Source organism: Apostichopus japonicus, chromosome 2 (assembly GCF_037975245.1).
Source record: "Apostichopus japonicus isolate 1M-3 chromosome 2, ASM3797524v1, whole genome shotgun sequence".
Taxonomy (NCBI): Eukaryota; Metazoa; Echinodermata; class Holothuroidea; order Aspidochirotida; family Stichopodidae; genus Apostichopus; species Apostichopus japonicus.
Genome location: NC_092562.1, coordinates 12802051 through 12828240, shown reverse-complemented (window position 1 = coordinate 12828240; position 26190 = coordinate 12802051). Strand labels below are relative to the sequence as shown.

The 26190-nt window shown below is 38.9% G+C and overlaps 2 protein-coding genes across 2 annotated transcripts; one reads left to right on the top strand and one right to left on the bottom strand.

The window, feature by feature from the left end:
• Positions 1–713: 713 nt before the first annotated feature.
• Positions 714–15149, bottom strand: LOC139978534 (uncharacterized). Its single transcript, XM_071988835.1, has 9 exons — positions 14905–15149; positions 13890–14057; positions 12642–12994; positions 10970–11024; positions 10634–10693; positions 9693–9884; positions 5861–6112; positions 4411–4590; positions 714–3144 (listed from the first exon to the last, which is right to left on the bottom strand). Exons 5-9 carry the CDS (start codon positions 10686–10688, stop codon positions 2765–2767), a joined length of 1059 nt encoding a protein of 352 aa, XP_071844936.1. The 5' UTR covers positions 10689–10693; positions 10970–11024; positions 12642–12994; positions 13890–14057; positions 14905–15149; the 3' UTR covers positions 714–2764.
• On the top strand, positions 13170–25625 carry LOC139978075 (uncharacterized). The gene is made up of 7 exons (XM_071988043.1): positions 13170–13433; positions 19341–19418; positions 20039–20326; positions 20964–21098; positions 21433–21674; positions 22480–22683; positions 23313–25625. The coding sequence occupies exons 1-7, from the start codon at positions 13170–13172 to the stop codon at positions 23428–23430; spliced, it is 1329 nt and encodes a 442-aa protein (XP_071844144.1). The 3' UTR covers positions 23431–25625.
• The last annotated feature ends 565 nt before the right edge of the window (positions 25626–26190 follow it).

Genomic DNA, 26190 nt, shown 5'->3' with positions numbered 1-26190 from the left:
AGATCTTCGTCCAAAGTAGAGAAAATGAATGGATATATGATAGAAAATTTATATAAATATGGCAAATGTGTGTGAACAGAGTTTTATTATTTTAGGAGAAATTCATATTTAATCGATGTCGGAGGAAGGCGCCTATGAAGGTATTAATTATCGGCAATAACATATATATATTAACTTAGTCTCCATCGAGATTAGAATATCTTTAATCTATAGTATAATTGCAGAGATTTTTCCTTTTTGTACATATTCAAGTAACTTAGGTTGTTCCTTTTCTTTCTCCTAGTTTTTTACCTTTTTCTTTTTTTCTCGTTTTGAGATCTTTCGATGCACATTTGAAACTTTTTCAGCTGAATTTTCTCTCTCTCTCTATATATATGTATATTTATATGTTTCCCTTTTCTCCGTTTGATAGAAAGTTTAGAGGAGTCTTCCGCTTGATTATAAGTATATAAAGAATATTTATTTGTTGGAATTAATCATTGGAACTGAATGGGATTTAAAAAAGTTGCCTTTGTGAAGACAAACTTAAAGACACCTGCTTTGTCGTCCATGGAACTGACTGTATGAGGAGCGGGGGGGGGGGGGGCGTTGAGAGGGGCTTAAAGTCTTTGTAATTTATGCATAGAGCTCTTTCAGTATGTCTTATGTCGAATTGATTTCAACATGTGTTACTTTTATGTGCCTTTAACTTGTAAGAGTAGTAAGCTTTATTAATAGTGATCGGGGGAAACAGCTTTGTAAGTAGTATCATGTTGCTTGAACCAAAAACAATCTACGAATGTCAGTTTCCAGGCTGTTCTTGTAAAACTGTGGAATAGTGAAAAAGTAGCGAGCCAGTTGGGACAACTTCCTAATGCTAATACCTCTCTAAACTGTACTCCAATATCATGCTCTCAAAGCACTGGTATTTGACAGTACAAAAAGTTCCTAACCTTTATCTGATAGAAACATGATATTCATACTGCTCCTACTGACAATACGAGTGCTCTGAAAGCGGGAAATGACACTACAGTAAAGAAAAAAATTGTCCCAACTGTATGATGGCATTGAACTCAAGGGGCTGTGATTATTAAAAAAAAAAAAAAAACAAGAACACATACACATACCCGTGATATTATAAATCAATTTTATTTATTCCCAGGTTGATAAAAAAAAAATCATACCAGAATACCCGAAAGAGTTTAAATCAAAAAGAAAAGAAAAAAGAAAGTTGTGTGTTCAAAGTTATGGTTGTATAAATACGGTTGTTTCGTTGTTGTTTTTGGATCTTCTTCGTTCCACGTAGAGACCTGTAAACTTACCCAGTGTATATTTTGAAGTGTAGCCTATATACGTGGCGGTAATTCTAGTTCACAGTTTAATGCTTGATTGCGCTACCACTATATACCTTACAGTCTTTCATACTTTGTTCGTTTGAGGGTGGTTAATACAAGCTTGCTGGAAAAACAACAATATGTCGGTTTTGATATTTTCGTTTCTCTCTTGGGTACACCACGTCGGTATTGTAACCAAGAAACACACCTTTGCGGCGTGAGGGAGGCTGTCAGGGGTAGGGTGGGGATGGGGGGTGGGGTGGTTGACGTTCTGTTAGAATGTTATTTGTCGTAGTTTAAACTTCATTTGAATAGTACATTGAACATGGTTGTTACATTGTGAAAGGACATGTTTTTACATAGCAAGTGTACATGATCGTACAAAGCCTCGGCGAGGTACAGTGGTTTGAGTAACTGGGGACGGGGGTGGGGGGGGGGGTGGGGGATGCTCCATTGTCGGTCGATGGAAAACGTCTAATTGGGATTTTTTTTTGTACATTCAGTCAGGGAAGAATAAAACCACTCAATCGGGGCCGAGACGCCCTTAGACAAACATAAAATAAATGAAACCACTGATAATCTAGACGTCTATACTGGTGCAAACAAAGCACGGGTATGTTGAGATGTTGGTACACAATGTTGTTTGTTGACAAATGGAATGAGCAAAACAAACGGAAAAACGGTACATTACAAAAACAAATGTAAGCGAAAAATAGTAAATGCGAATTTAAAAAGCAACTTATACATTTTTTCCTGTAACCAAACACGGTCCCCACACCAAATATTTGAACTAACTAATTCAGTTAATATAGCTGCAAAAGTTGCGTTGTCATTAACAATGAAATATTATGATTCGAAAGTCGATCACATTTGAAAATTTAAAAAAGTGATATAAAAAACAGGCCACTGAACGAAATGGCAATTAATGTAAGGTAATTGAAAACTATCGATTATAGGTATGCCATTATTGGTATAGGCCAATATTAGGTATGTATCGGTGAAATATCGGTTCGCCCGAAATATAAAAAAATGCATAAACTGCAGATATTTGCTGACCCACCCGTCTCGAGCAAGCAATGCTTGGACAGGTATTTTGTTCAAGTATGGTTTATCGGATCCGTGTATCGGCTGATATCCGCGGATATCGTTAAAAGCCGATTGTAAGCAGCCCAAATTGGAGCAAAATCACTCAGTATTTCTGATAACACATGGCTGTAAATAGGTATCCAACCACAAGCGCTCCTTCCTCTCCCACTCCCTGAAAAATCTGCGTGTGTTATAGTCTCATAGATAGTAATAACTTCTGTTTCCGCCCTCACAAATTTGCGGTTACCCCTTGTCGAGAAAGTGTATCATGGGCCCCTTCAATTTTACCACTGGAATACTCCTACCATAGGTCTGTGCTAGGTGTGTCTGTGTTAAATATAAAATGTAAGCGTTCTGCGCTTACGTTAACGGAAAATGCCAATTTTCTTTACCACAGAAGCAACTGCACAGCATATCACTAAGACCACCACTACTACCACTATGCCCACAATTGCTACAGGTGGTAGGTCCAAACTGCTTGATGTACCATCGCCATCCCCTTCACCAGTAGGCCTACTGGCAACACCACGTCCTGGAAGATTACATAAATCGCTGGTACAATAACAAACTACACCGTCAAAAGTAAAATCGTTTCCAAAGTAATAATCTTCTTCATCAAGCAAGATGTTTTCGCCAACTGATGCGGATTGGGACCTTGAGAAACAAAACATTTTGTCACTCTTACTATAGCTCTCTAAAAATCCATGAACGCAGGCCCTCTGATATAAGTTGTACCTGGTCCCAGCTGTAAAAGAAAGAAAAAGAGAGATAAAAAAGATTGACACACTAGATCAGTCAAAAACATTTTAACAGTGTATGTATGTTTGGGATATGGGAGGGGTGTTGGAGCAGTGTGGGGGGGGGGGGGTATGGGGTGGGATAGGAGTTTCCACAAATCTATCTAACACGATTAGATGGAATAGAAATGCTGCAGTTATAACTGAAGTAAAATTAATTACGTTATTTTTATTAACAAACACGGTGTGTGTTTGTTTGGGAGGGGATGTTCGGGGAGGAGTATAATTTACTCAGGCCACCATAAGAAGATGGAATATGACTGCTGTTATTATACCTGATGCAAGAAGGAAAGACCAGCCGGGAAACAGCTATGACAGAAAACTGATTTTGGACCAGTAAAAATCAATATCGATGACTGTGGTGATGATTGTGACAGGGTGGTTGTTGTTGTTGTTATATTGGTGGTCAGGGTAACGGTGGTGATAGTGGTGAGAACAGTGGTGGTTGTGGTGATAGTGACTGTGGTGATGATTGTGATGGTGGTGATGGTTGTTGTTGTAATAGTGGTGGTGAGGGTGACGGTGTTGATAGTGGTGACAACAGTGGTGGTTGTGATGATAGTGATGGTGGTGATGATTGTGGTGGTGGTTGTTGTTGTAATAGTGGTGATAAGGGTGACGGTGGTGATAGTGGTGACAACAGTGGTAGTTGTGATGATAGTGATGGTGGTGGTTGTTGTTGCAATAGTGGTGTTACGGATGACGGTGGTGATAGTGGTTAGGGTTAGGGGTGAGAAAAGTGATGGTTGTTGTGATAGTGATGATTGTGATGATTGTGATGGTGGTGGTTGCTGTTGCAATAGTGGTGTTACGGGTGACGGTGGTGATAGTGGTTAGGGTTAGGGGTGAGAACAGTGATGGTTGTGGTGGAAGTGATGATTGTGGTGGTTGTTGTTGCAATAGTGGTGTTACGGGTGACGGTGGTGATAATGGTGAGAACAGTGGTGAGAACGTTGGTGTTTTTAGTGATGGGGTGGTGATGGTGGCAGTGTGGATGTTGGTGGTGGGAGCGACAATGGTGATGGTGATGATTGTGGTTATGGTTAGTGGCTATGGTGATGACGAGGATCATGTAAAAATTATATATATACACTGTCGGGATTGAACTGCAGTTAGAAGCCAAGACAGGCAATGCTGATTTGTGCATGTCAATATGTAATCTTGTTACGGTGGTTTTTCATGTTAAGGCTAAATTACGTTTAATGTTTTCTTACATTCGGTGATACTGCCATCGATTGTTACACAGGCGCCATTGCCACTGCATGTTTGGTAGAATACATTCGAAGCGGTTAGGTTACCGGCCTCGCAGTGAGGATTATCAAGTTCTTCTAGAAAGCTGTAAGACTGACCCGGAATGTCTGCATCAACACATAGTGCACACTGTAAGCCAGTCGCTGTGTAAAGAAAAAATGTCAAATACCAGATAGAAGTAAAACACAGCAGACCAAAATTGCAATCACTTAAATAATAGAGGCTGAAACTTAGCACACGCACATACAGATATACATATATGAACATTTTACCCCCGACGATGATGGACGTCAGGAACAAAGGCACCACCACCCCACCTATCTATCTATCTATCTATCTATCTATCTATCTATCTATCTATCTATCTATCTATCTATCTATCTATCTATCTATCTATCTATCTATCTATCTATCTATCTATCTATCTATCTATCTATCTATCTATCTATCTATCTATCTATCTATCTATCTATCTATCTATCTATCTATCTATCTATCTATCTATCTATCTATCTATCTATCTATCTATCTATCTATCTATCTATCTATCTATCTATCTATCTATCTATCTATCTATCTATCTATCTATCTATCTATCTATCTATCTATCTATCTATCTATCTATCTATCTATCTATCTATCTATCTATCTATCTATCTATCTATCTATCTATCTATCTATCTATCTATCTATCTATCTATCTATCTATGATATATATATCAGGCCTCGACAAATACGGTCGCCAGCTCGCCAATGGCGACTAGAATTTGCGACTGGCGAGCAAAATATGCATTACGCTCGACATTTTGGCCAGTGGCGCATTCGCTCACTGGCTTTATACGATAGGCTTACTATTAACTTGTGAGCCAATCAACAAAGGCCTATTGCCTAATGTTACACATCACAGTAGAATTATCAAGTGCACTGTTACAAGTAGGTCCTAAGGAACAGCTCTGTTCAAAAGCTCGAAACTAATTTGATACTAATCGACTAATCGATGCACGATAGGTGTAACCAAACTGGAAAACTGCAAATGCGTAACGACAACTCGAACGGGGGTAACGCATGAATATCATGTTTTAAACACTTTTGACGAAGCACAATTTAAATAAATCGTTTTTTCTGTAAACAGCTAACAGTAACACTAAACCGCGATATCCTAAGTTAGGCCATACTACCTAGGCTTATATCACACAAACACTTTGCGAGAAAAAATGGCGAGTAAATTTAACGTTTTGGCGAGTAGAATTTTAGACTCGGTCGCCAGTTGACGAGTAGTTTTAAATAAATTGTCGAGGCCCGATATATATATATATATATATATATATATATATATATATATATATATATATATATATATATATATATATATATATATATATACTATATATGTTTGACTGTGGCTTCACCTACCCTCCGGTGCTGGAGTGTGCGAACGCTTCACTAACACTGGACGAATCACTTCGTCATTACAGAAGTCGTCATTACAGGGACAAACAGTTCCATCAAATGACGACATGTAGATGTAGCCATCCAGCTCCAAGTGATGGTCTAAGCTGAGCACGAATCTTTCAGCAGTTGGACCCGTCATACAACGAGTCGAACTGTCTAAGAAAATAGGGTCAGTACACATGCGCCTGACAAAAAGGGTGTCTGTTTTGCCATCTGCAAAGGATACAACAACAAAAATTGGCTTGGTTAGATTTTTTGCTATTGACTTTGAGAAGGCTTTTCATTCAGTATCCCTTTCTTTTATAAGTAAGGTTTTAAGACTTTTCAACTTTGGTTCTGCGATTTTGCGATGGTTTGACTCTTTTTATAACTTACAAAGCGTCGTCCTCTGTGCTCGTTGATGGTCTCTTCTTTGATCATTCCATTTGAAAGGGGTTGTAGACAGGGTCATCCACTGTCTCCATATTTTTTTTTTTTTTGGTCTTCAGATCTTACATACTCTTGTTTATAATGATACGTCCATTAGAGTTATTACTATGGGAGGGCGAGAATATAAAATGACAGAGTACGCAGATGATACGACCTTTTTGGTTTCGATGATAATCGTAACCTATGCGGAGAGTGTGTGTGTGCTTATGTATGTGTGTAAACACGATATCTCAAGTAGGGAAGCTTGGAACAATCTAATATTTGGTGTATATGAGTACCACATTGAGTAGATGAACCCTATTGTTTTTGGTGCCTGTGAAGATCACCAAAGGTCAGTTAGAGGCCAAAAACCAAAATATTAAAACAAGCAATAACTCCCATTGACAGGGTCCGACGTGGTTGATATTTTGGGACTAGTTGTGAATGAGGTAAGGGATCGTTTCCAAACAGAACGGTCATGTGATCCAAGGTCAACAAAGGTCAACCAGGGGTCAAAAACTAGTATTTTTGCAATAACTTGAGAACAAAATGTCCGTCAAGGTTGGGAGTTACACCATTGTAATCCAGTAGTTGACCTGCATCTAGGTGACCTTTGACCCCAGGTCGACCTCCGGTGACCTTTATTAGTTTTTTGGTTATTTGAATTTTCGTGGCCATAATCGGATCTCAAAGGTACTTTCCGATCAAAATTGTCAATGGGTTGACCCCTGTGCGACCTTCGTGTGCGAAGTTATCAGAGGTCAATTCTTGTTTTGTTTTTAATAAGTACAGTTAGGATGGTCGTACAGACTTGTCATGTTGCTTTTTGGAATCAGCGTTTCAAACTACATCTGACCACGAGGTCAAAAGGTCAAAGGTCAAATCTTGAAAAATATGCTGATTTTAGGAGATACGGGGCAAAAAAAAATTGTCAATATTTTGATATATGGTAGAGCTCTTTGTGCTATATAGAGGAAACTAACTCCCGCTTCAATTGGAAACCCAGTTCTCAAGTTATGAGGGGCCAAAGGTTGGTTTTGATACCTTTCTAGCAATAACATTATGTATGTACATTGTAGCAAAAAATTTTTTAGGACAGAGTGCAAATCATCAAGAGGAACATTTATGATAAAAACTATCAGGTCATCCAAGGTCATTCAAGGTTGCTTATGTGCAAAAAAATTGACAAGGCCGGTATATTAAGGCAAGTTGTGAATGAAGTAGGGGCACATTTTCCAAAATAACTGTGATGTGACCCAAGGTCACCAAAGGTCATTTATGGGTCAAAATGTGTTTTTTCTCAATAACGTGTGAAACTACCACTGACAGGGTCCGACATGGTTGATATTTTGGGACTAGTTGTGAATGGGGTAAGGGATTGTTTCCAAACATAACGGTTATATGATCCAAGGTCAACAAAGGTCAATCATGGGTCAAAAACTAGTATTTTTGCAACAACTTGAGAACAAAATGTCCGTCAAGGTTGGGAGTTACGCTATTGTAATCCAATAGTCGACCTGCATTTGGGTTTCATGCCAGTGCCATGATATATAACGATGGAAATCGTGGATACCTCTAGTACTTGGTGTGTGGATTCATAACATTGAGTACAAGACCCCTCTAGTTTTTGATGGAGGTGTGTATAGCCACGTACAGTAGACTGACCTGTGTTATCATGCCATATAGTGTTATTGTAACAGCTAGTTCTGGTTATACTAACAAGCAGAAGTCTAGTGCATTGAAGTCATCGAAACCTCAACGCAATTTGCATTCTGGTTCATTGAGGCAAGCGAGAGGTCGTTCCTTAATTTATTAAGTCAAACTTAATATTTTTAGTACAATATCTGGTCTAAAGATCAACTTAGAAAAATCTTTCCTTTTAGGGATTGGTACTCCTTGTGGATCCACAATACCTTTTCATGGTTTCAGTGATGAAATCAATTGGGTACATAATGAGGATATCAAACTGCTTGGTATAATTTTTAATACAAACTTTTCCAGTATGCTACATAACAATTATGATATTGCAATGGTTAAGTTACAACATTTGACAAACGTGTTGGTCAAGACGTAACCTTACTGTTTTAGAGAAGATTACAATCTTAAAATCGGTAATTCTTCCTTTGTTTAATTATTATTACCTGCTAACTCTTCCCTCACCAGAAGAAAGTTTTATTAGAAAGATTGATTCCTTGTTTTTTTAAAATTTTATTTGGAAAACCAAGCCTGACCGTGAGTAGGAAACAAATTGTTCGTAATTATTCACATGGTGGGCTTAAAATGGTCGATATTTCGACACATTAGCTCTGAAACAACTTGCGTGGCACGTTTATTAAGGAATAGGAATAATAACTTTGCATATGTTTATCTTCAAAGTTGTCATCTTTCAGTTGATGATTTCTTTACAAATGGGGAAGTGTATGTTGAATTAATGCATAAAAAGGTGACTAATCCTTCCTGGAAAGATTTGTTTCAGTCAGCCTTTGTTTCTTTCATAATTTAAGCTATCCTGACTCTTTAAACAATGATAATTTAATTGTTAGCCAGCCAATTTGGAACAATAGCTCTATTTTGGTTGATAAATAAGCCTGTATGCTATCGCCACTGGATTCAGAAAGGAATTATTGATCAATGATTTGATTAATGAGAAAGGTTCTTTCTATAATTTTGACCTCTTTGTTATAGTTTTTTTTGCTGTTGCGTGTAACTTTCTTGAATAATACGGTATAATTGCTGCAATAAGATCCTCGTGGAAAGATTTTCTTTTTTACATACCGATCATAAACTTGATAATCCAGTGAATAGATTTGTTAAAGTCACACTTTGTGACAGTAGCTTGTGCTGTAAGTCTGCCTATGACAAAATGTTGAATTCGACAGACATGAAACATAAATCTTCAAATATACCACGCGTCTGTTTGAGGAGAGGAGGGAGAAGGAGGGAGGGAGGGGAGGGTGCAGATCCCCACAGTGGCGGAACTAGGGGTATTGGTCAAGGGGGGCGAGGATGGTCTGTAGGGGCGCTTTCGACACAATCTAAGCGGAGCGCCACCACAGGTTGGCGCGGAGCGTACACAAATTGCATAAATATAGTAAAGATACTTCCTAGATCGTCGGAAATGACCCTTTCCTGGCCTTGCTAATTTGCAGATAAACGAAGAATAAATAGGTGTCATCGCCAACAAAATGTGACAAATGTCAATAGGTAGATGAAAGCGCAATAAAAAAGTAAATAATCGCGAATAAGTAAAAAGTGGTAAAAAGCTGAAAAGGGCGCCAGCAGTCCATTTGAGTCCGTCAGGGGGGGGGGGGGGATCCGCCCCCTCTGACTGTATGGACGCTCCGCCACTGGATCCCCAAACAACTATAAATATCTGTAAACTCACATCCTTCTATGTCGTAGGTTGCTATGCCGTCTATGGTTATGCAGATTTCAACTGAATTACATATCCCCAAGAATTCGGATTTAAAGACGCCCATCTCACAATCTCTGTCTTCCAGGACATCAACATTAGAGAAATCAGCATTCAGAAATTTTTCACTTATGCAATTGAGACACTGTTGGCTGAAACTTTTCCCTGTGCAAGAAAATGAAAGCCAAAAGTAAGAGAAAATAATGAAAAGTTTTACGGATATTACTTTGCCACAGTGATGCTATTCTTACCACGTACTATATCAGAGCAGGCGGAAAGTTGTTGTGATCTTGGTGATGGGGGAGGAGGTGGAGGTTATCTAAAAATCAAAAACTTGCTCGTTATGCAATATACTTTTTTTCCTTGAAGGTTGAGAGGACTATGCTTAAACTTTGACCTCTTCCAGTTCACATTATAAATGGTCAAGGTAACTAAACATGTAAATACCATGATAATATTATCATGGTACTTAGGACATTGCAGTTGACAACGTCTAAGCTCTCGCTAGCGGCATTGAAAAGTGACGAAATGTTTATAAGTATTAATAACTTTTTTTCCCAACTCACTACGATTTCATTTTATATATATATATATACATATATATATATATATATATATATATATATATATATATATATATATATATATATATATATATATATATATATATATATATATATATATATACATATACATAATTCGAAACCGGCAAGGAAGGCCGTAATTCCACTGTAGGCGTTTCTCACCGGTATCGTACATTGCTAGATCCAGTGGTTTGGTGACAAATGTTGCCTTACTTTACTGAGAGATCAAACATGATGATGAAAATTCTCAGACTGAAAGATGGAGAGAGGGAGGGGTGGGGGGGGGGTCTATTGCTAATTATTAATACTTAAAGAGTATAGGAAACTCACCGGTCAATGAAAGAATGGTCAATGTAAACACCACTATCGACACTTGGAGATGCATTTTGACTGTGAAATAAAACGAAAGAAGAACACAAATAACTCGATAATATTTTCTTGCACGTATCAACAGCATATATATATTCCAACAATAGGTGATTCGTTTTGACTTCATTCGAAATTTGTGGCTTTTTTAACAATTTGTGAGCGAGAAATTTCAGAATCGGCCACATTGCTTGAAGAACAAATGTATTGGGACTTCTTTCGACCACTGACTTGTACACCTGTTTTGCCATTGTTTTACGAATTCTTCTTTAAACAGTTACAACATATTCTCACACTTACCTTCGGTTTAATGTTCAATTTTCATCCGATAACAGTTTTCCTTCAGAAAGAAAGCCTTCACACGTCAAGAAATGAAGAAAAGAAATGAAGAAAAAAGAAAGTTGTGCGTTCAAAGTTATGGTTGTGTAAATAAGGTTGTTTTGTTGTTGTTTTGTTGTTGTTTTGGGGTCTTCGTTCCATGTAGAGACCTGTAAACTTACCCAGTGTATATTTTGAAGTGTAGCCTATATACGTGGCGGTAATTCTAGTTCACAGTTTAATGCTTGATTGCGCTACCACTATATACCTTACAGTCTTTCATACTTTGTTCGTTTGAGGGTGGTTAATACAAGCTTGCTGGAAAAACAACAACAATATGTCGGTTTTAATATTTTCGTTTCCCTCTTGGGTACCCCACGTCGGTATTGTCTAACCAAGAAACACACCTTTGCGGCGTGAGAGAGGCTGTCAGGGGTGGGTGGGGTGGTTGACGTTCTGTTAGAATGTTATTTGTCGTAGTTTAAACTTCATTTGAATAGTACATTGAACATGGTTGTTACATTGTAAAAGGACATGTTTTTACATAGCAAGTGTACATGATGGTACAAAGCCTCGGCGAGGTACAGTGGTTTGAGTAACTGGGGAGGGGGATGGGGGGGGTGGGATGCTCCATTGTCGGTCGATGGAAAACGTCCAATTGGGATTTATTTTTTGTACATTCAGTCGGGGAAGAATAAACCACTCAATCGGGGCCGAGACGCCCTTGGAAAAACACAATAAATGAAACCACTGATAATCTAGACGTCTATACTGGTGCAAACAAAACACGGGTATGCTGAGATGTTGGTACACAATGTTGTTTGTTGACAAATGGAATGAGCAAAACAAACGGAAAAACGGTACATTACAAAAACAAATGTAAGCGAAAAATAGTAAATGCGAATTTAAAAAGCAATTTATACATTTTTTCCTGTAACCAAACACGGTCCCCACACCAAATATTTGAACTAACTAATTCAGTTAATATAGCTGCAAAAGTTGCGTTGTCATTAACAATGAAATACTATGATTCGAAAGTCGATCACATTTGAAAATTTAAAAAAGTGATATAAAAAAAGGCCACTGAACGAAATGGCAATTAATGTAAGGTAATTGAAAACTATCGATTATAGGTATGCCATTATTGGTATAGGCCAATATTAGGTATAAATCGGTGAAATATCGGTTCGCCCGAAATATAAAAAATGCATAAACTGCAGATATTTGCTGACCCACCCGTCTCGAGCAAGCAATGCTTGGACAGGTATTTTGTTCAAGTATGGTTTATCGGATCCGTGTATCGGCTGATATCCGCGGATATCGTTAAAAGCCGATTGTAAGCAGCCCAAATTGGAGCAAAATCACTCAATATTTCTGATAACACATGGCTGTAAATAGGTATCCAACCACAAGCGCCCCTTCCTCTCCCACTCCCTGAAAAATCTGCGTGTGTTATAGTCTCATAGATAGTAATAACTTCTGTTTCCCCCCTCACAAATTTGCGGTTACCCCTTGTCGAGAAAGTGTATCATGGGCCCCTTCAATTTTACCACTGGACTACTCCTACCATAGGTCTGTGCTGGGTGTGTCTGTGTTAAATATAAAATGTAAGCGTTCTGCGCTTACGTTAACGGAAAATGCCAATTTTCTTTACCACAGAAGCAACTGCACAGCATATCACTAAGACCACCACTACTACCACTATGCCCACAATTGCTACAGGTGGTAGGTCCAAACTGCTTGATGTACCATCTCCATCCCCCTCACCAGTAGGCCTACTGGCAACACCACGTCCTGGAAGATTACATAAATCGCTGGTACAATAACAAACTACACCGTCAAAAGTAAAATCGTTTCCAAAGTAATAATCTTCTTCATCAAGCAAGATGTTTTCGCCAACTGATGCGGATTGGGACCTTGAGAAACAAAACATTTTGTCACTCTTACTGTAACTCTCTAAAAATCCATGAACGCAGAGCCTCTGATATACGTTGTACCTGATTCCAACTGTAAAAGAAAGAAAAAGAGAGATAGAAAAGATTGACACACTAGATCAGTCAAATACATTTTAACAGTGAGAAACCATAACAACTTCATGATAAGAAGTCAAAATAAAATTACGGGTAAACAAATAAAGTGAGAACGACATTATTGAGATTAACAAGCACGATGTATGTGTGTGATGGTGGTGGTTGTTGTTGTTGTAATAGTGGTGATAAGGGTGACGGTGGTGAAAGTGGTTAGGGTAAGGGGTGAGAACAGTGATTGTGGTGGTGATATTGATGGTGGTGATGATTGTGATGGTGCTGGTTGTTGTTGTAATAGTGGTGGTAAGGGTGACGGTGGTGATAATGGTGAGAACAGTGGTGAGAACGTTGGTGTTTGTAGTGATGAAGTGGTGATGGTGGCAGTGTGGATGTTGGTGGTGGGAGTGACAATGGTGATGGTGATTGTAATGTTACTGACTTGGGTGGACATATCAAAGAAGAACATAACCAGTCTCTGACTTCAACGTATATATATTTACAATAAATAACATAAATATAACGAGCACGGATACACAACTTAGAGACAGAAAGTAGGAAAGTGAAGTGGAGGCACACGCCTCGTGTACTGCTTATATATCACTGGTTGGACGCTTCTGATTGGTCTACTCGAATAACATGTACACGTAACGTTTTTACATAAAGTTATGTAACATCATATCACAGTGATGATTGTGGTTATGGTTAGTGGCTACGGCGATGACGATGATTCCGTGCAAGTTAAAATTATATACACTGTCGGGATTGAACTGCGGTTAGAAGCCAAGACAGGCCATGCTGATTTGTGCATATCAATATTTAATCTTGTTACGGTGGTTTTTCATGTTTAGGCTAAATTATCTTTAATGTATTCTTACATTGGGTGATACTGCCATCGATTGTTACACAGGCGCCATCGCCACTGCATGTACGGTAGAATACATTCGAAGCGGTCAGATTACCGGCCTCGCAGTGAGGATTATCATAATCATAATCAGTATCCGGAAAATCTGCATCAACACATATTCCACACTGTAAGCCAGTTGCTGTGTAAAAAAAATTGAAGAAAATGTCAAATACCAGATGGAAGCAAAACACAGCAAAGCAAAAGTGCAATCACTTAAATAATAGAGGCTGAAACTTAGCACTCAGGTATTTTGGTATGACTTTTTTTTAACAACACCTGGGAATAAATAAAATTGATTTATAATATCACAGGTATGTGTATGTGTTCTTGTCTTTTTTTTTATTAATAATCACAGCCCCTTGAGTTCAATGCCATCCAGTTGGGTCAATTTTTTTTCTTTACTTTAGTGTCATTTCCCGATCTCAGAGCACTCGTATTGTCAGTACGAGCAGTATGAATATCATGTTTCTATCAGATAAAGGTTAGGAACTGTTTGTACTGACAAATACCAGTGCTTTGAAGTATGATATTGGAGTACAGTTTAGAGAGGTATTAGCATAAGGAAGTTGTCCCAACTGGCTGCCAATGCTTCTAAGCCGGAAACAGTTAAACCAACATTATTCTTGACACGGTATACTGTAACGTTTCTTTCATCTCATAAGGTAATATACAGGATGACTGTGAAAAGTGTAAAACCTTTTTTTTCTAAGAAAACCAATTGAATGAGATAAAAAAAAAATTATTATATATTACTATGTGTTAAATTCCAATAAATTTTCTTAAACTTACTCCTTATTTGTCAATTATGAGTCATATCTTATTTCTCTGGTTTTCTCTAATAATATTTTCTTTTGGAGTAAACGTGGATTTTCGTTATATTATATTATATTATATATATATATATATATATATATATATATATATATACATATATATATGTGTGGTTGTGTGTGTGTGTGTTTGTGTTTGACTGTGGCTTCACCTACCCTCCGGTGCTGGAGTGTGCGATCGCTTCACTAACACTGGATTAATCACATCGTCATTACAGAAGTCGTCATTACAGGGACAAACAGTTCCAGCAAAAGACGACATGTAGATGTAGCCATCCAGCTCCAAGATATGGTCTAAGCTGAGCACGAATCTTTCAGCAGTTCGACCGGTCATACAACGAGTCGAACTGTCTAAGAAAATAGGGTCAGTACACATGCGCCTGACAAAAAGGGTGTCTGTTTTGCCATCTGCAAAAGATACAACAACAAAAATTGGCTTGGTTAGATTTTTTTGCTATTGACTTTGAGAAGGCTTATCATTCAGTATCCCTTTCTTTTATAAGTAAGGTTTTAAGACTTTTCAACTTTGGTTCTGCGATTTTACGAAGGTTTGACTCTTTTTATAACTTACAAAGCGTCGTCCTCTGTGCTAGTTGATGGTTTCTTCTATGATCATTCCATTTGAAAGGGGTTGTAGACAGGGTCATCCACTGTCTCCATATTTTTTTGGTGTTCAGATCTTACATACTCTACTTTATAATGATACGACCATTAGAGTTATTACTATGGGAGGGCGAGAATATAAAATGACAGAGTACGCAGATGATACGACCATTTTGGTTTCGATGATAATCGTAACCTATGCGGAGAGTGTGTGTGTGCTTGTGTATGTGTGTAAACACGATATCTCAAGTAGGGAAGCTTGGACCAATCTAATATCTGGTGTATATGAGTACCACATTGAGTAGATGAACCCTATTGTTTTAGGTGCCTGTGAAGATCACCAAAGGTCAGTTAGAGGCCAAAAACCAAAATATTAAAACAAGCAATAACTCCCATTGACAGGGTCCGACGTGGTTGATATTTTGGGACAAGTTGTGAATGAGGTAAGGGATCGTTTCCAAACGTAACGGTCATGTGATCCAAGGTCAACAAAGGTCAACCAGGGGTCAAAAACTAGTATTTTTGCAATAACTTGAGAACAAAATGTCCGTCAAGGTTGGGAGTTACACCATTGTAATCCAGTAGTTGACCTGCATCTAGGTGACCTTTGACCTCAGGTTGACCTCCGGTGACCTTTATTAATTTTTTTGGTTATTTGAATTTTCGTGGCCATAATCGGATCTCAAAGGTACTTTCCGATCAAAATTGTCAATGGGTTGACCCCTGTGCGACCTTCGTGTGCGAAGTTATCAGAGGTCAATTTTTTTTTGGCTTTTAATAAGTACAGTTAGGATGGTCGTACAGACTTGTCATGTTGCTTTTTGGAATCAGCGTTTCAAACTACATCTGACCGCGAGGTCAAAAGGTCAAAGGTCAAATCTTGAAAAATATGCTGATTTAAGGAGATACGAGGCCAAAAAAAAATTGTCAATATTTTGATATATGGTAGAGCTCTTTGTGCTATATAGAGGAAACCAACTCCCGCTTCAATCGGAAACCCAGTTCTCAAGTTATGAGGGGCCAAAGGTTGGATTTGATACCTTTCTAGCAATAACATTATGTATGTACATTGTAGCAAAAAACTTTTTAGGACAGAGTGCAAGTCATCAAGAGGAACATTTATGATAAAAACTATCAGGTCATCCAAGGTCATTCAAGGTTGCTTATGTGCAAAAAAAAAATTGACAAGGCCGGTATATTAAGGCAAGTTGTGAATGAAGTAGGGGCACATTTTCCAAATAACTGTGATGTGATCCAAGGTCACCAAAGGTCATTTATGGGTCAAAATGTGTTTTTTCTCAATAACGTGTGAAACTACCACTGACAGGGTCCGACATGGTTGATATTTTGGGACTAGTTGTGAATGGGGTAAGGGATTGTTTCCAAACATAACGGTTATATGATCCAAGGTCAACAAAGGTCAATCAGGGGTCAAAAACTAGTATTTTTGCAACAACTTGAGAACAAAATGTCCGTCAAGGTTGGGAGTTACGCTATTGTAATCCAATAGTCGACCTGCATTTGGGTTTCATGCCAGTGCCATGATATATAACGATGGAAATCGTGGATACCTCTAGTACTTGGTGTGTGGATTCATAACATTGAGTACAAGACCCCTCTAGTTTTTGGTGGAGGTGTGTATAGCAACGTACAGTAGACTGACCTGTGTTATCATGCCATATAGTGTTATTGTAACAGCTAGTTCTGGTTATACTAACAAGCAGAAGTCTAGTGCATTGAAGTCATCGAAACCTCAACGCATTTTGCATTCTGGTTCATTGAGGCAAGCGAGAGGTCGTTCCTTAATTTATTAAGTCAAACTTAATATTTTTAGTACAATATCTGGTCTAAAGATCAACTTAGAAAAATCTTTCCTTTTAGGGATTGGTACTCCTTGTGGATCCACAATACCTTTTCATGGTTTCAGTGATGAAATCAATTGGGTACATAATGAGGATATCAAACTGCTTGGTATAATTTTTAATACAACTTTTCCAGTGGCGTAGGAAGGTATTTTTGAGTGGGGGGGGGGCTGAACATTGATGGCCGACCTGGGGGAGGGGTCTAAGGGGAGGGAATGCTGATTTCTCTAATCTTGATGTCCTGGAAGACATAGATTGTGAGATGGGCGTCTTTAAATCCGAATTCTTGGAGTATTGTAATTCATTTGAAATCTGCATAACAATAGACGGCATAGCAACCTACGACATAGGATGTGAGTTTACAGATATTTATAGTTGTTTGGGGATCGGCACCCTCCCCTCCCTCCCTTCTTCTCCCTCCTCTCCTCAAACAGACGCGTGGTATGTTTGAAGATTTATGTTTCATGTCTGTCGAATTCAACATTTTGTCATAGACAGACTTACAGCACAAGCTACTGTCACAAAGTTTGACTTTAACAAATCTATTCACTGGATTATCAAGTTTATGATCGGTGTGTAAAAAAGAAAATCTTTCCACGAGAATCTTATTGCAGCAATTATACCGTATTATTCAAGAAAGTTACACGCAACAGCAAAAACACGATAACAAAGAGGTCAAAATTATAGAAAGAACCTTTCTCATTAATCAAATCATTGATCAATAATTCCTTTCTGAATCCAGTGGCGATAGTATACATGCAGGTTTATTTATCAACCAAAATAGAGCTATTGTTCCAAATTGGCTGGCTAACAATTAAATTATCATTGTTTAATGAGTCAGGATAGCTTAAATTATGAAAGAAACAAAAGGCTGACTGAAACACATCTTTCCAGGAAGGATTAGTCACCTTTTTATGTATTAATTCAACGTACATTTCCCCATTTGTAAAGAAATCATCAACTGAAAGATGACAACTTTGAAGATAAACATATGCAAAGTTATTATTCCTATTCCTTAATAAACGTGCCACGCAAGTTGTTTCAGAGCTAATGTGTCGAAATATCGACCATTTTAAGCCCACCATGTGAATAATTACGAACGATTTGTTTCCTACTCACGGTCAGGCTTGTTTTTCCAAATAAAATTAAAAAAGCAGAGAATCAATCTTTCTAATAAAACTTTCTTCTGGTATGGTAAGAGTTAGCAGGTAATAATTAAACAAAGGAAGAATTACCGATTTTAAGATTGTAATCTTCTCTAAAACAGTAAGGTTACGTCTTGACCAACACGTTTGTCAAATGTTGTAACTTAACCATTGCAATATCATAATTGTTATGTAGCATACTAGAAAAGTTCAAGGGCGTAGGAATCGGGGGGGGGGGCTGGGGGGGGGGGGGCGCCAGCTCCCCCAGTGAAAAATATGGGGGGCGGAAGTATCATTCCGCCCCCCCCCCGCTTCGCAAGTCAGAAAACCCCTTTTTCATTTCCAAATGAGAAAAAAATCTCATTTGGAGCACCAAATTGCATCTAAGGCCAGGTGAAAATGCAAAAAAAATTTAAAAATGGAGTGGGTGTTGAAGTGTGCTATATTGCACCAAATTGCATCTGGGGCCACCTGTGTCATAACATAAGAACCAACGCTAGTCTTTCCTACTATTAAAAGTACACTCAATTCACCTAATAGGTGCAATTATGTTTCACCATGAGGAGCATGCTATAAGTTCATGTTCTTCGGGCCCTCCCTTAAAAATACATCAGGTTCTTGGCCACTACGTTGCGTTAGATAGTGTAAAACCGCCTACACCCCCATTTCATTTCTTTTCAGTGTTTTTGTGTTACGACTCTTTGTTAGATCCCTCCGTTCGTGTTAAGACGTGTCATGATAGCATAAAATGGGCATACCCTCCATCTTTGTGTTACCTCTCTTTGTTAAATCACTCCGTTGGTGTTTGGAAGTATCATGATAGCATAACATGGTCATACCGTCCATCATGGTGAACATAACGTCTCTTTTTTAGATCCCTCCAGTCATGTTTGGAGGTGTCATGATTGCATAATATGGTCATACCGTCCATCTTGGTGAACGCTAAGTCACTTTGTTATATGTCTCTAATCTTTCATTACAGGAGGATGGTACTTTGGACATGTTAGAGCAGTGTGATCTGGAAGCAGAGGAAGCTGGCAAGTTATCCAGAGGTCCAAAGGTAAGTCTTCTCTGCATTTGAAGTCCATTTCTTCTTTAAGTTCCAAAAAGATAAATGTTAGCCACGGATTTCATGTCACTGGTAACGTTCAAAGGAGAAGCAAACCCTATCGTAGAATTCATATGATAGAAATCTTTGACATGGACAACCCCCTCAAAATATCTAAAAAAACTCTAAGCTTAGTTTGGGGCAAACATCCTGCTCTGTGGACTACCACATTTTAGATAGTCTTAGTTTAAAAGTAAGTTCATAGAAAGTTCATAGAACCAGACATTTTAGATAGTCTTAGTTTAATAGTAAGTTCATATAAAGTTAATAGAACCAGGAACTGTTTTGTATGGCAGATAATACAAAGGCTATGGTCTTTGTTCTTTTGTGGTTCGATCAACAACTGTTTGAACTTTTCTGTATTCACAATGATACTATTTGTTGCAAGTTATTTCCTCAAGCAGTGACTGTTTGAGCTTTTCTAAATTCACAATGATAGTATTTGATATTTCCTCAAGCAAAGACTGTTTGAACCATTTTGAATTGACCATGATCTCATTTTTGTGTGGATATCCAGCATATTTAAATACTTGATTTTGCAAGCTAAGATTCTCCCTCAATTTCTCAAACAGCCTCTGTCGTCCATGCCGACCATCGCAAGCGACAGACCAGAGGATGATTTTGCGGCCGTACGGAGAGGTTCATCAGATGGAGAAGACGACGATGATTCTGCCGGCCAAGGCAGACCGTCTCACACGGCTTCGTCAGCGGTCCGACCCAACCGGTCTGCTCAAAGGCCCCGGTCGGCCCGTCCCACCTCATCGAGGGGGAGGGTTCCGACCGGACAGAAGTCGAGATCCCTGACCAGGCCGACATCATCGTCAAGAGGGATGCACAGGTCTTCATCCCGTCAATCTTTGGTGAGATTCCAAAACTTATTTCCTCCTCTGACCTGTTGCCGTTTCAGTCTGCCTCTGAGGAAGTTCCTGCTAGGGTCGAAAGTTTGGGCGCTCTAACTCCTACGGATCGAAACTTTCTTCTGGGAGGTTTCTCGAGATCTGGTAGAGGAGATGGGAGAACAAGGGAGTGATACAAACAGTGATTGTTATCTATGTTGATCTCATTATTGTCATATTGTTTTAATATGCATGAAACAGAAGAAGGCCCCACCGCGATTATCCACATCCCTTGCTCGCAAATATCCGTTGTCCGGAAATATTCTCGTCTTTGAAGGAGGAAACGTATGAAGGAAAGTTTGTTCATGGAAATGCATTGAATTCCAGATGTACCCTTTACAATGATTAAAGCCTTTAATACTGTAATAAAGTGTTTATGCTTAAAATAGTTGCTACAGATATGATATTTTGCCAAAAATGTTCTAACAATTATGTATTTGCCAAATAAAAAAAAAACACACACAAAGCGAAAAAAAAGAAGAAAACTGTGTTGTGACAGGATATGAGTTATTCCAATGAAATGCCTTGAAATATCCCTGGATGTGTGATCTAGTCTCAGCATATGTGACATTAATATGTAAAATGCAATTTATCATCACAGACGGAGAACATTCTGTCGAATGAATCCAGATCGCGAGTCGAAGAGACCATGGGCAAGACTCTGGATGCGCTCAACGAAATGAAAATCAAGTTTCCCGGGAAGACGGATGGGGAAGCCAAAGATATATTAGACCATGTAAGCCCGTCGTCTGTTTCAAATAAATCTTTCACTTTGCCGGGGGATTGCCACTCGGAATTTAACAAAGCGATACCTTTCTAGTTCTCTTACAAGAGACCAAGGGACTATTTTCATGTTGCCTTTTCTCCAGATATTTTGGATTAATTTGTGTTATTTTATATTGACAGAGCAGAAGCATTTGAACCACTTTTCTTTTTTTATGGGGGGGGGGGGGAGGGTATTTTATCGCTGAACGAGATTATCGATATATGAATTGATGGTGTATATATATATTTTTATAGATTATGATCGAATTCTGTTAAAAACTGTTCATTTGATATCCTGACAATAGATAATGGAACACTGGAAGTATCACAAGCCGCGGATAGCCTCGTACTGGCTGGTCAAACTAGACTCCATCAAAAGGAGAAAAGTCATCGACATCGTCCGGACCAACGTGAAGGCAGTCCTGCAACGGACCTGGAAGTGTAGCGACATGGAGAGTCTGCGGATCTACCGAATAGTCAGCAAGGTCTTCAATAGGCTGTTGTGGAGTCACGGCCAGGGTCTGTGGAACTGCTTCTCTTCGGCAGGGTGAGTATCCTAGGGGCGGGAAAGTTTGGCGAAATGTTTTGACAAACGGAAAACACACTTTTTTGGTGACTCGAGTAGCGGAGAGAATTTTGAATGACAGCCGCTTGCTTTGAAATAATACCTTCACTTTCTTGTTTAGAAATTCCTGGAAGAGGTGAATGGAGCACAACTGACAATAATCTTAATTCATAATTCATAATTCTGAATTTCATTTTGACTCAGAATTAACGGCAACAGTCAGTTTGATGGTCATCGGCAAAGTTGTTGCGAGGTCGTCGCCTCTTCGATTAAAGTCGAGCAAGTCGACGTGTCGAACAAGTAGTTCATTAAATTAATATTTAAGAGGATAAAGAAAGTCAAATTGCAACCTTCCTATGTGAAGAAAATTATTAAAACCAATCTATCAACAGTTGAATTTGTCTAGGGTAGCTAGCAAGACTTTCATCGGTACTCGTTCATTAGGTTTCCATAGCTTTAATTTACCAGTGGAAATCAGGGTCGATTTAGTGATTGAACCAGTGTCAACCTGTGTGTATCACCTTGGGTGAAACACAAAGACAAGACAACGAAATACCTCGTTAGTAGCAGTCATACAGATTATTACTACGCCTAATGCTTGTCTTGAATGGTACACATTTAATAAGTGGATCTGTAATGCTGTATATATAGAGGTGCAACTCTGTGCCGGTGTGGTACATATTTTAGCGTTATAGGATACACAAGTAACAAAATTGTGGAAACCTCTCTAAAATGTTTTTTTTTTTTATTTCTTTTTTCTCCACGTTAATCCTCTTCTCGTCTCCAGTGATTCGTGGGAAACCATGTTTAGCAAGAGCTCTGAAAGTGTTACACCGGTTGAGATGAGCTGTTGCCGTCGTGTGGTCCAGCTGTGCAGAGACTGTCTCCTCATCGTGTACCAGTTTGCGGCAGAGTCAAGGAGTAACCCACCCATTCCGAGGTCTTCATCGACATCCGTTGGTCTTGAGAGGACCATGACCCCTCATTCCAGGTACCACCTTAACTCAATCTTCCTTAGCAAGTTCCCTTAAAAATGCTCTTTTTTTTTATAGTGGACTTCAACTCTGATTAAGCCACCCTCATCCTTCTCTCCTTCTCTGCACCCCCATCCTTCTCCTCACCCCCATCCGTCCCCACACCCATCCTTCTCCACCCCCATCTTTCTCCACATCCCCCATCCTTCTCCACACCCCTCTTGCTCCACATCCCCAATCCTTCTCCACACCCCCATCTTTCTCCACATCCCCCATCCTTCTCCACACCCCCATCTTTCTCCACACCCCTATCCTTCTCCTCACCCCCATCCGTCCCCACCCCCATCCTTCTCCACACCCATCCTTCTCCACACCCCCACCTTACTCCACATCCCCAATCATCTCCTCTCCCCGCCCCCCTATCCTTCTCATCCCCCCACCCTCTACCATCCTTTTCCTCTCCCCTGCCTGTAACTTCCTCAAATTCAGATGCAATATATTCATCATGAACTGTAGGAATTCAGTCCATGTTTAACAGTTTTAGAATTAGTTTCTGAAAACCATCAAAAGTGAAGCACTAATATATATAGTCAGTGGAATAGACTGTTCATAGTCCTTTTAATTTTTCTCTTGTTGTTCTTCACAGAGGACCACCTGTAAGGCCAATGAACGCAGCCAACCCGTGGGGTAAAAATAATAGTTCTACAGATGGTGTGGTTCCTCTTAGCCAGAAGATGTCCAGGCTTTATTTCGGAGGCAGCTGAGCAGGAACTGGAAGCAAATGGCCCCCAAAGACAAAACCATCAGCATTATTCGTGCAGTATGTCTCTCTATCTCGATACTCTCTGACTTCCCTTTATGTTTGAGAGTGTCATCCATGTGTGCCAACAGTCTGTGTCAACCATGCCAATAAACATATGGAAGTCGATCACCAACCCCTTAAATTGCTTTAGATGTCTTTCCGTCATAAATAGTGTCAGCTATTGTGCGTAAAACACATTCTCTGTGTTAGGCTACAGTATAGGCATTAAATGTTTTAAATACCATTGTTCTATCCGTGTAGTTCAGGGAAACTCCTGCAAGTGTTAATGCTTATTATATAGTGTATTATCAAATGGCCTTGATATGAATATATGCAAGATATTGTTTACTGTTCTGTGTATATTAGCTGGATGAATGTCTTTGCCTTATAAATATTAAATGTTTTTATTAGTTGATATACCGAAGAACAACAAGCTTGCAGTAGCCAATATGAGAGGTTTTTTTTTTTTGCATTAAGAGTATGTAGTCTGTTATAGATGTCCAATTACTATTATACAGAGATGTGCTAACGTCATGCGGCGGCCGGCGGCAGTTGTGAATCCCACCCGGCACAAACAGTATTTTAAACATTTCTGCCCGGAACATTTTTCGATTAATAATTTAACAAAGTTTATCATTACCCAAATATGGGTGAATACTTGGCACAGAAGTTAGCGCCAGAATAGCAAAAAAATAGCACCTTTTGTCATCTAAGCATACTTCATTTGCAAAATGTTTCCAAAAGGGGAGGGGGCAACCCCACAGTCCCACCCCTGTGAGACCCTCCCTCAGGACTTGGAACATACTATCAGCAGAAATTCGACCAGCATTCAAATATTTCCTGTGCACATCCCTGATTTTATATCATAAAACTGGAAAGGCTTCCATTTCCCCCCCCCCCCCAATTGAATTTATGGCCTAAAAATGTATACAAGCCCTGGTGCTCCCGGGGTCAATTCTATTACCGGGAGAAATATGAGATGTGGTAAAATGTATTCTCAATTTATAATATAGACTAATTCCTAAATTGAGACTTCAAAAGATGGGGGCCACGATGATTTGACCTTCTACTAGCTAGTCCAGTATGAGTATGGAAAGGTCAATTGTCGGTGAAAGTAACAGCGCCGTCAAACACTCTGATCCTAAATTGAGGTCGCGTGACCTTGTGTCATGTCAAAAGTAAATGGTTTTCCCAAGTAAGGTGAGGGGATACTCAGAGATGTACCCAAGCCATGATATTTTGTCCTTCTTGATATCGTGAAGTAATGGTAACACCCATTCAAGTGGGTCATAACGATACAAATGGAGTTGATGTGAACTTGTAACTTAAAAAAACTAAGAGAGATCTTCGTCCAAAGTAGAGAAAATTAATGGATATATGATAGAAAATTTATATAAATATGGCAAATGTGTGTGAACAGAGTTTTATTATTTTAGGAGAAATTCATATTTAATCGATGTCGGAGGAAGGCGTCTATGAAGGTATTAATTATCGGCAATAACATATATATATTAACTTAGTCTCCATCGAGATTAGAATATCTATAATCTATAGTATAAATTTGCAGAGATTTTTCCTTTTTGTACATATTCAAGTAACTTAGGTTGTTCCTTTTCTTTCTCCTAGTTTTTTACCTTTTTCTTTTTTTCTCGTTTTGAGATCTTTCGATGCACATTTGAAACTTTTTCAGCTGAATTTTCTCTTTCTCTCTCTCTCTCTCTCTCTCTCTATATATATATATATATGTTTCTCTTTTCTCTGTTTGATAGAAAGTTTAGAGGAGTCTTCCGCTTGATGATGTATAAGTATATAAAGAATATTTATTTGTTGGAATTAATCATTGGAACTGAATGGGATTTTAAAAAAAATGCGGGAAAATATCAGTTAGAATTATAAATATACATATATATATATATATATATATATATATATAAATATACATATATATAAGTTATTGTATCTACTACCATTCATGAACTGTGCAGAATTGTAAAGTTCTTCAGCATTAACACCACCCCACCCCCTCACCACCTTCTAATTTATATCGGTTAAAAAGTTTATATCTAAAATGTTGTCCAGCTCATTGTGATCCTGGAAATGATCTCTGATATTGAGGACTGTCAAAATTTATGGATTGATTTGATGCTGGAGTTTAAAACTGTGTGTGCCCTCTTCTTAAGTTGTTGATTACCTCTTAGAATGCAAGGCACTGGGGATGGGGGTGAGGAGAAGCATGGGGAGAGGAGGATGGGTGTGTGGAGAAGGATGGTGGTGTGGAGGATGGGGGTGAGGAGAAGGATGGGGGTGTGGATGATGTGGTGTGGAGAAGGATGGGGGAGAAGAGGATGGGGGTGAGGAGAGGATTGTGGGTGGGGAGAGGAGAAGAATGGGGGTGTGGAGGATGGGGGTGTGGAGAAGGATAGGGGAGAGGAGGATGGGGGTGAGGAGAAGGATGGGGGAGAGGAGGATGGGGGTGAGGAGAAGGATGGGGGAGAGGAGGATGAGTGACCATAATTGGACTGTTTGCATATTCCTGGTCACTTAAGATGACATTTAGAATTCCTACCTTGAGTCACATTTACGAATGTCAGCATTACGTGAAGCACTTCAGTGTCCTAGACTTTAGGGTATGTTTAAAACTTGGAAAAAAATTGTCTGGGAAAGTTGTCTTCATTCAGAGTTGCCTTTGTGAAGACAAACTTAAAGACACCTACTTTGTCGT

Bases quoted from the DNA above. Each gene is read 5' to 3' on its own strand.
- LOC139978534 (XM_071988835.1), bottom strand. From the start codon at position 10,688: ATGCATCTCCAAGTGTCGATAGTGGTGTTTACATTGACCATTCTTTCA. The intron at 9,885-10,633 runs GTGAGTTTCCTA...TTTCTTGCACAG, and splicing joins GACCATTCTTTCATTGACCG to GGAAAAGTTTCAGCCAACAG. The intron at 4,591-5,860 runs GTAGGTGAAGCC...TTCTTTACACAG, and splicing joins GCACACTCCAGCACCGGAGG to CGACTGGCTTACAGTGTGCA.
- LOC139978075 (XM_071988043.1), top strand. From the start codon at position 13,170: ATGGTGGTGGTTGTTGTTGTTGTAATAGTGGTGATAAGGGTGACGGTG. The intron at 13,434-19,340 runs GTGATTGTAATG...CTTTCATTACAG, and splicing joins TGGGAGTGACAATGGTGATG to GAGGATGGTACTTTGGACAT. The intron at 21,099-21,432 runs GTAAGCCCGTCG...TCCTGACAATAG, and splicing joins CCAAAGATATATTAGACCAT to ATAATGGAACACTGGAAGTA.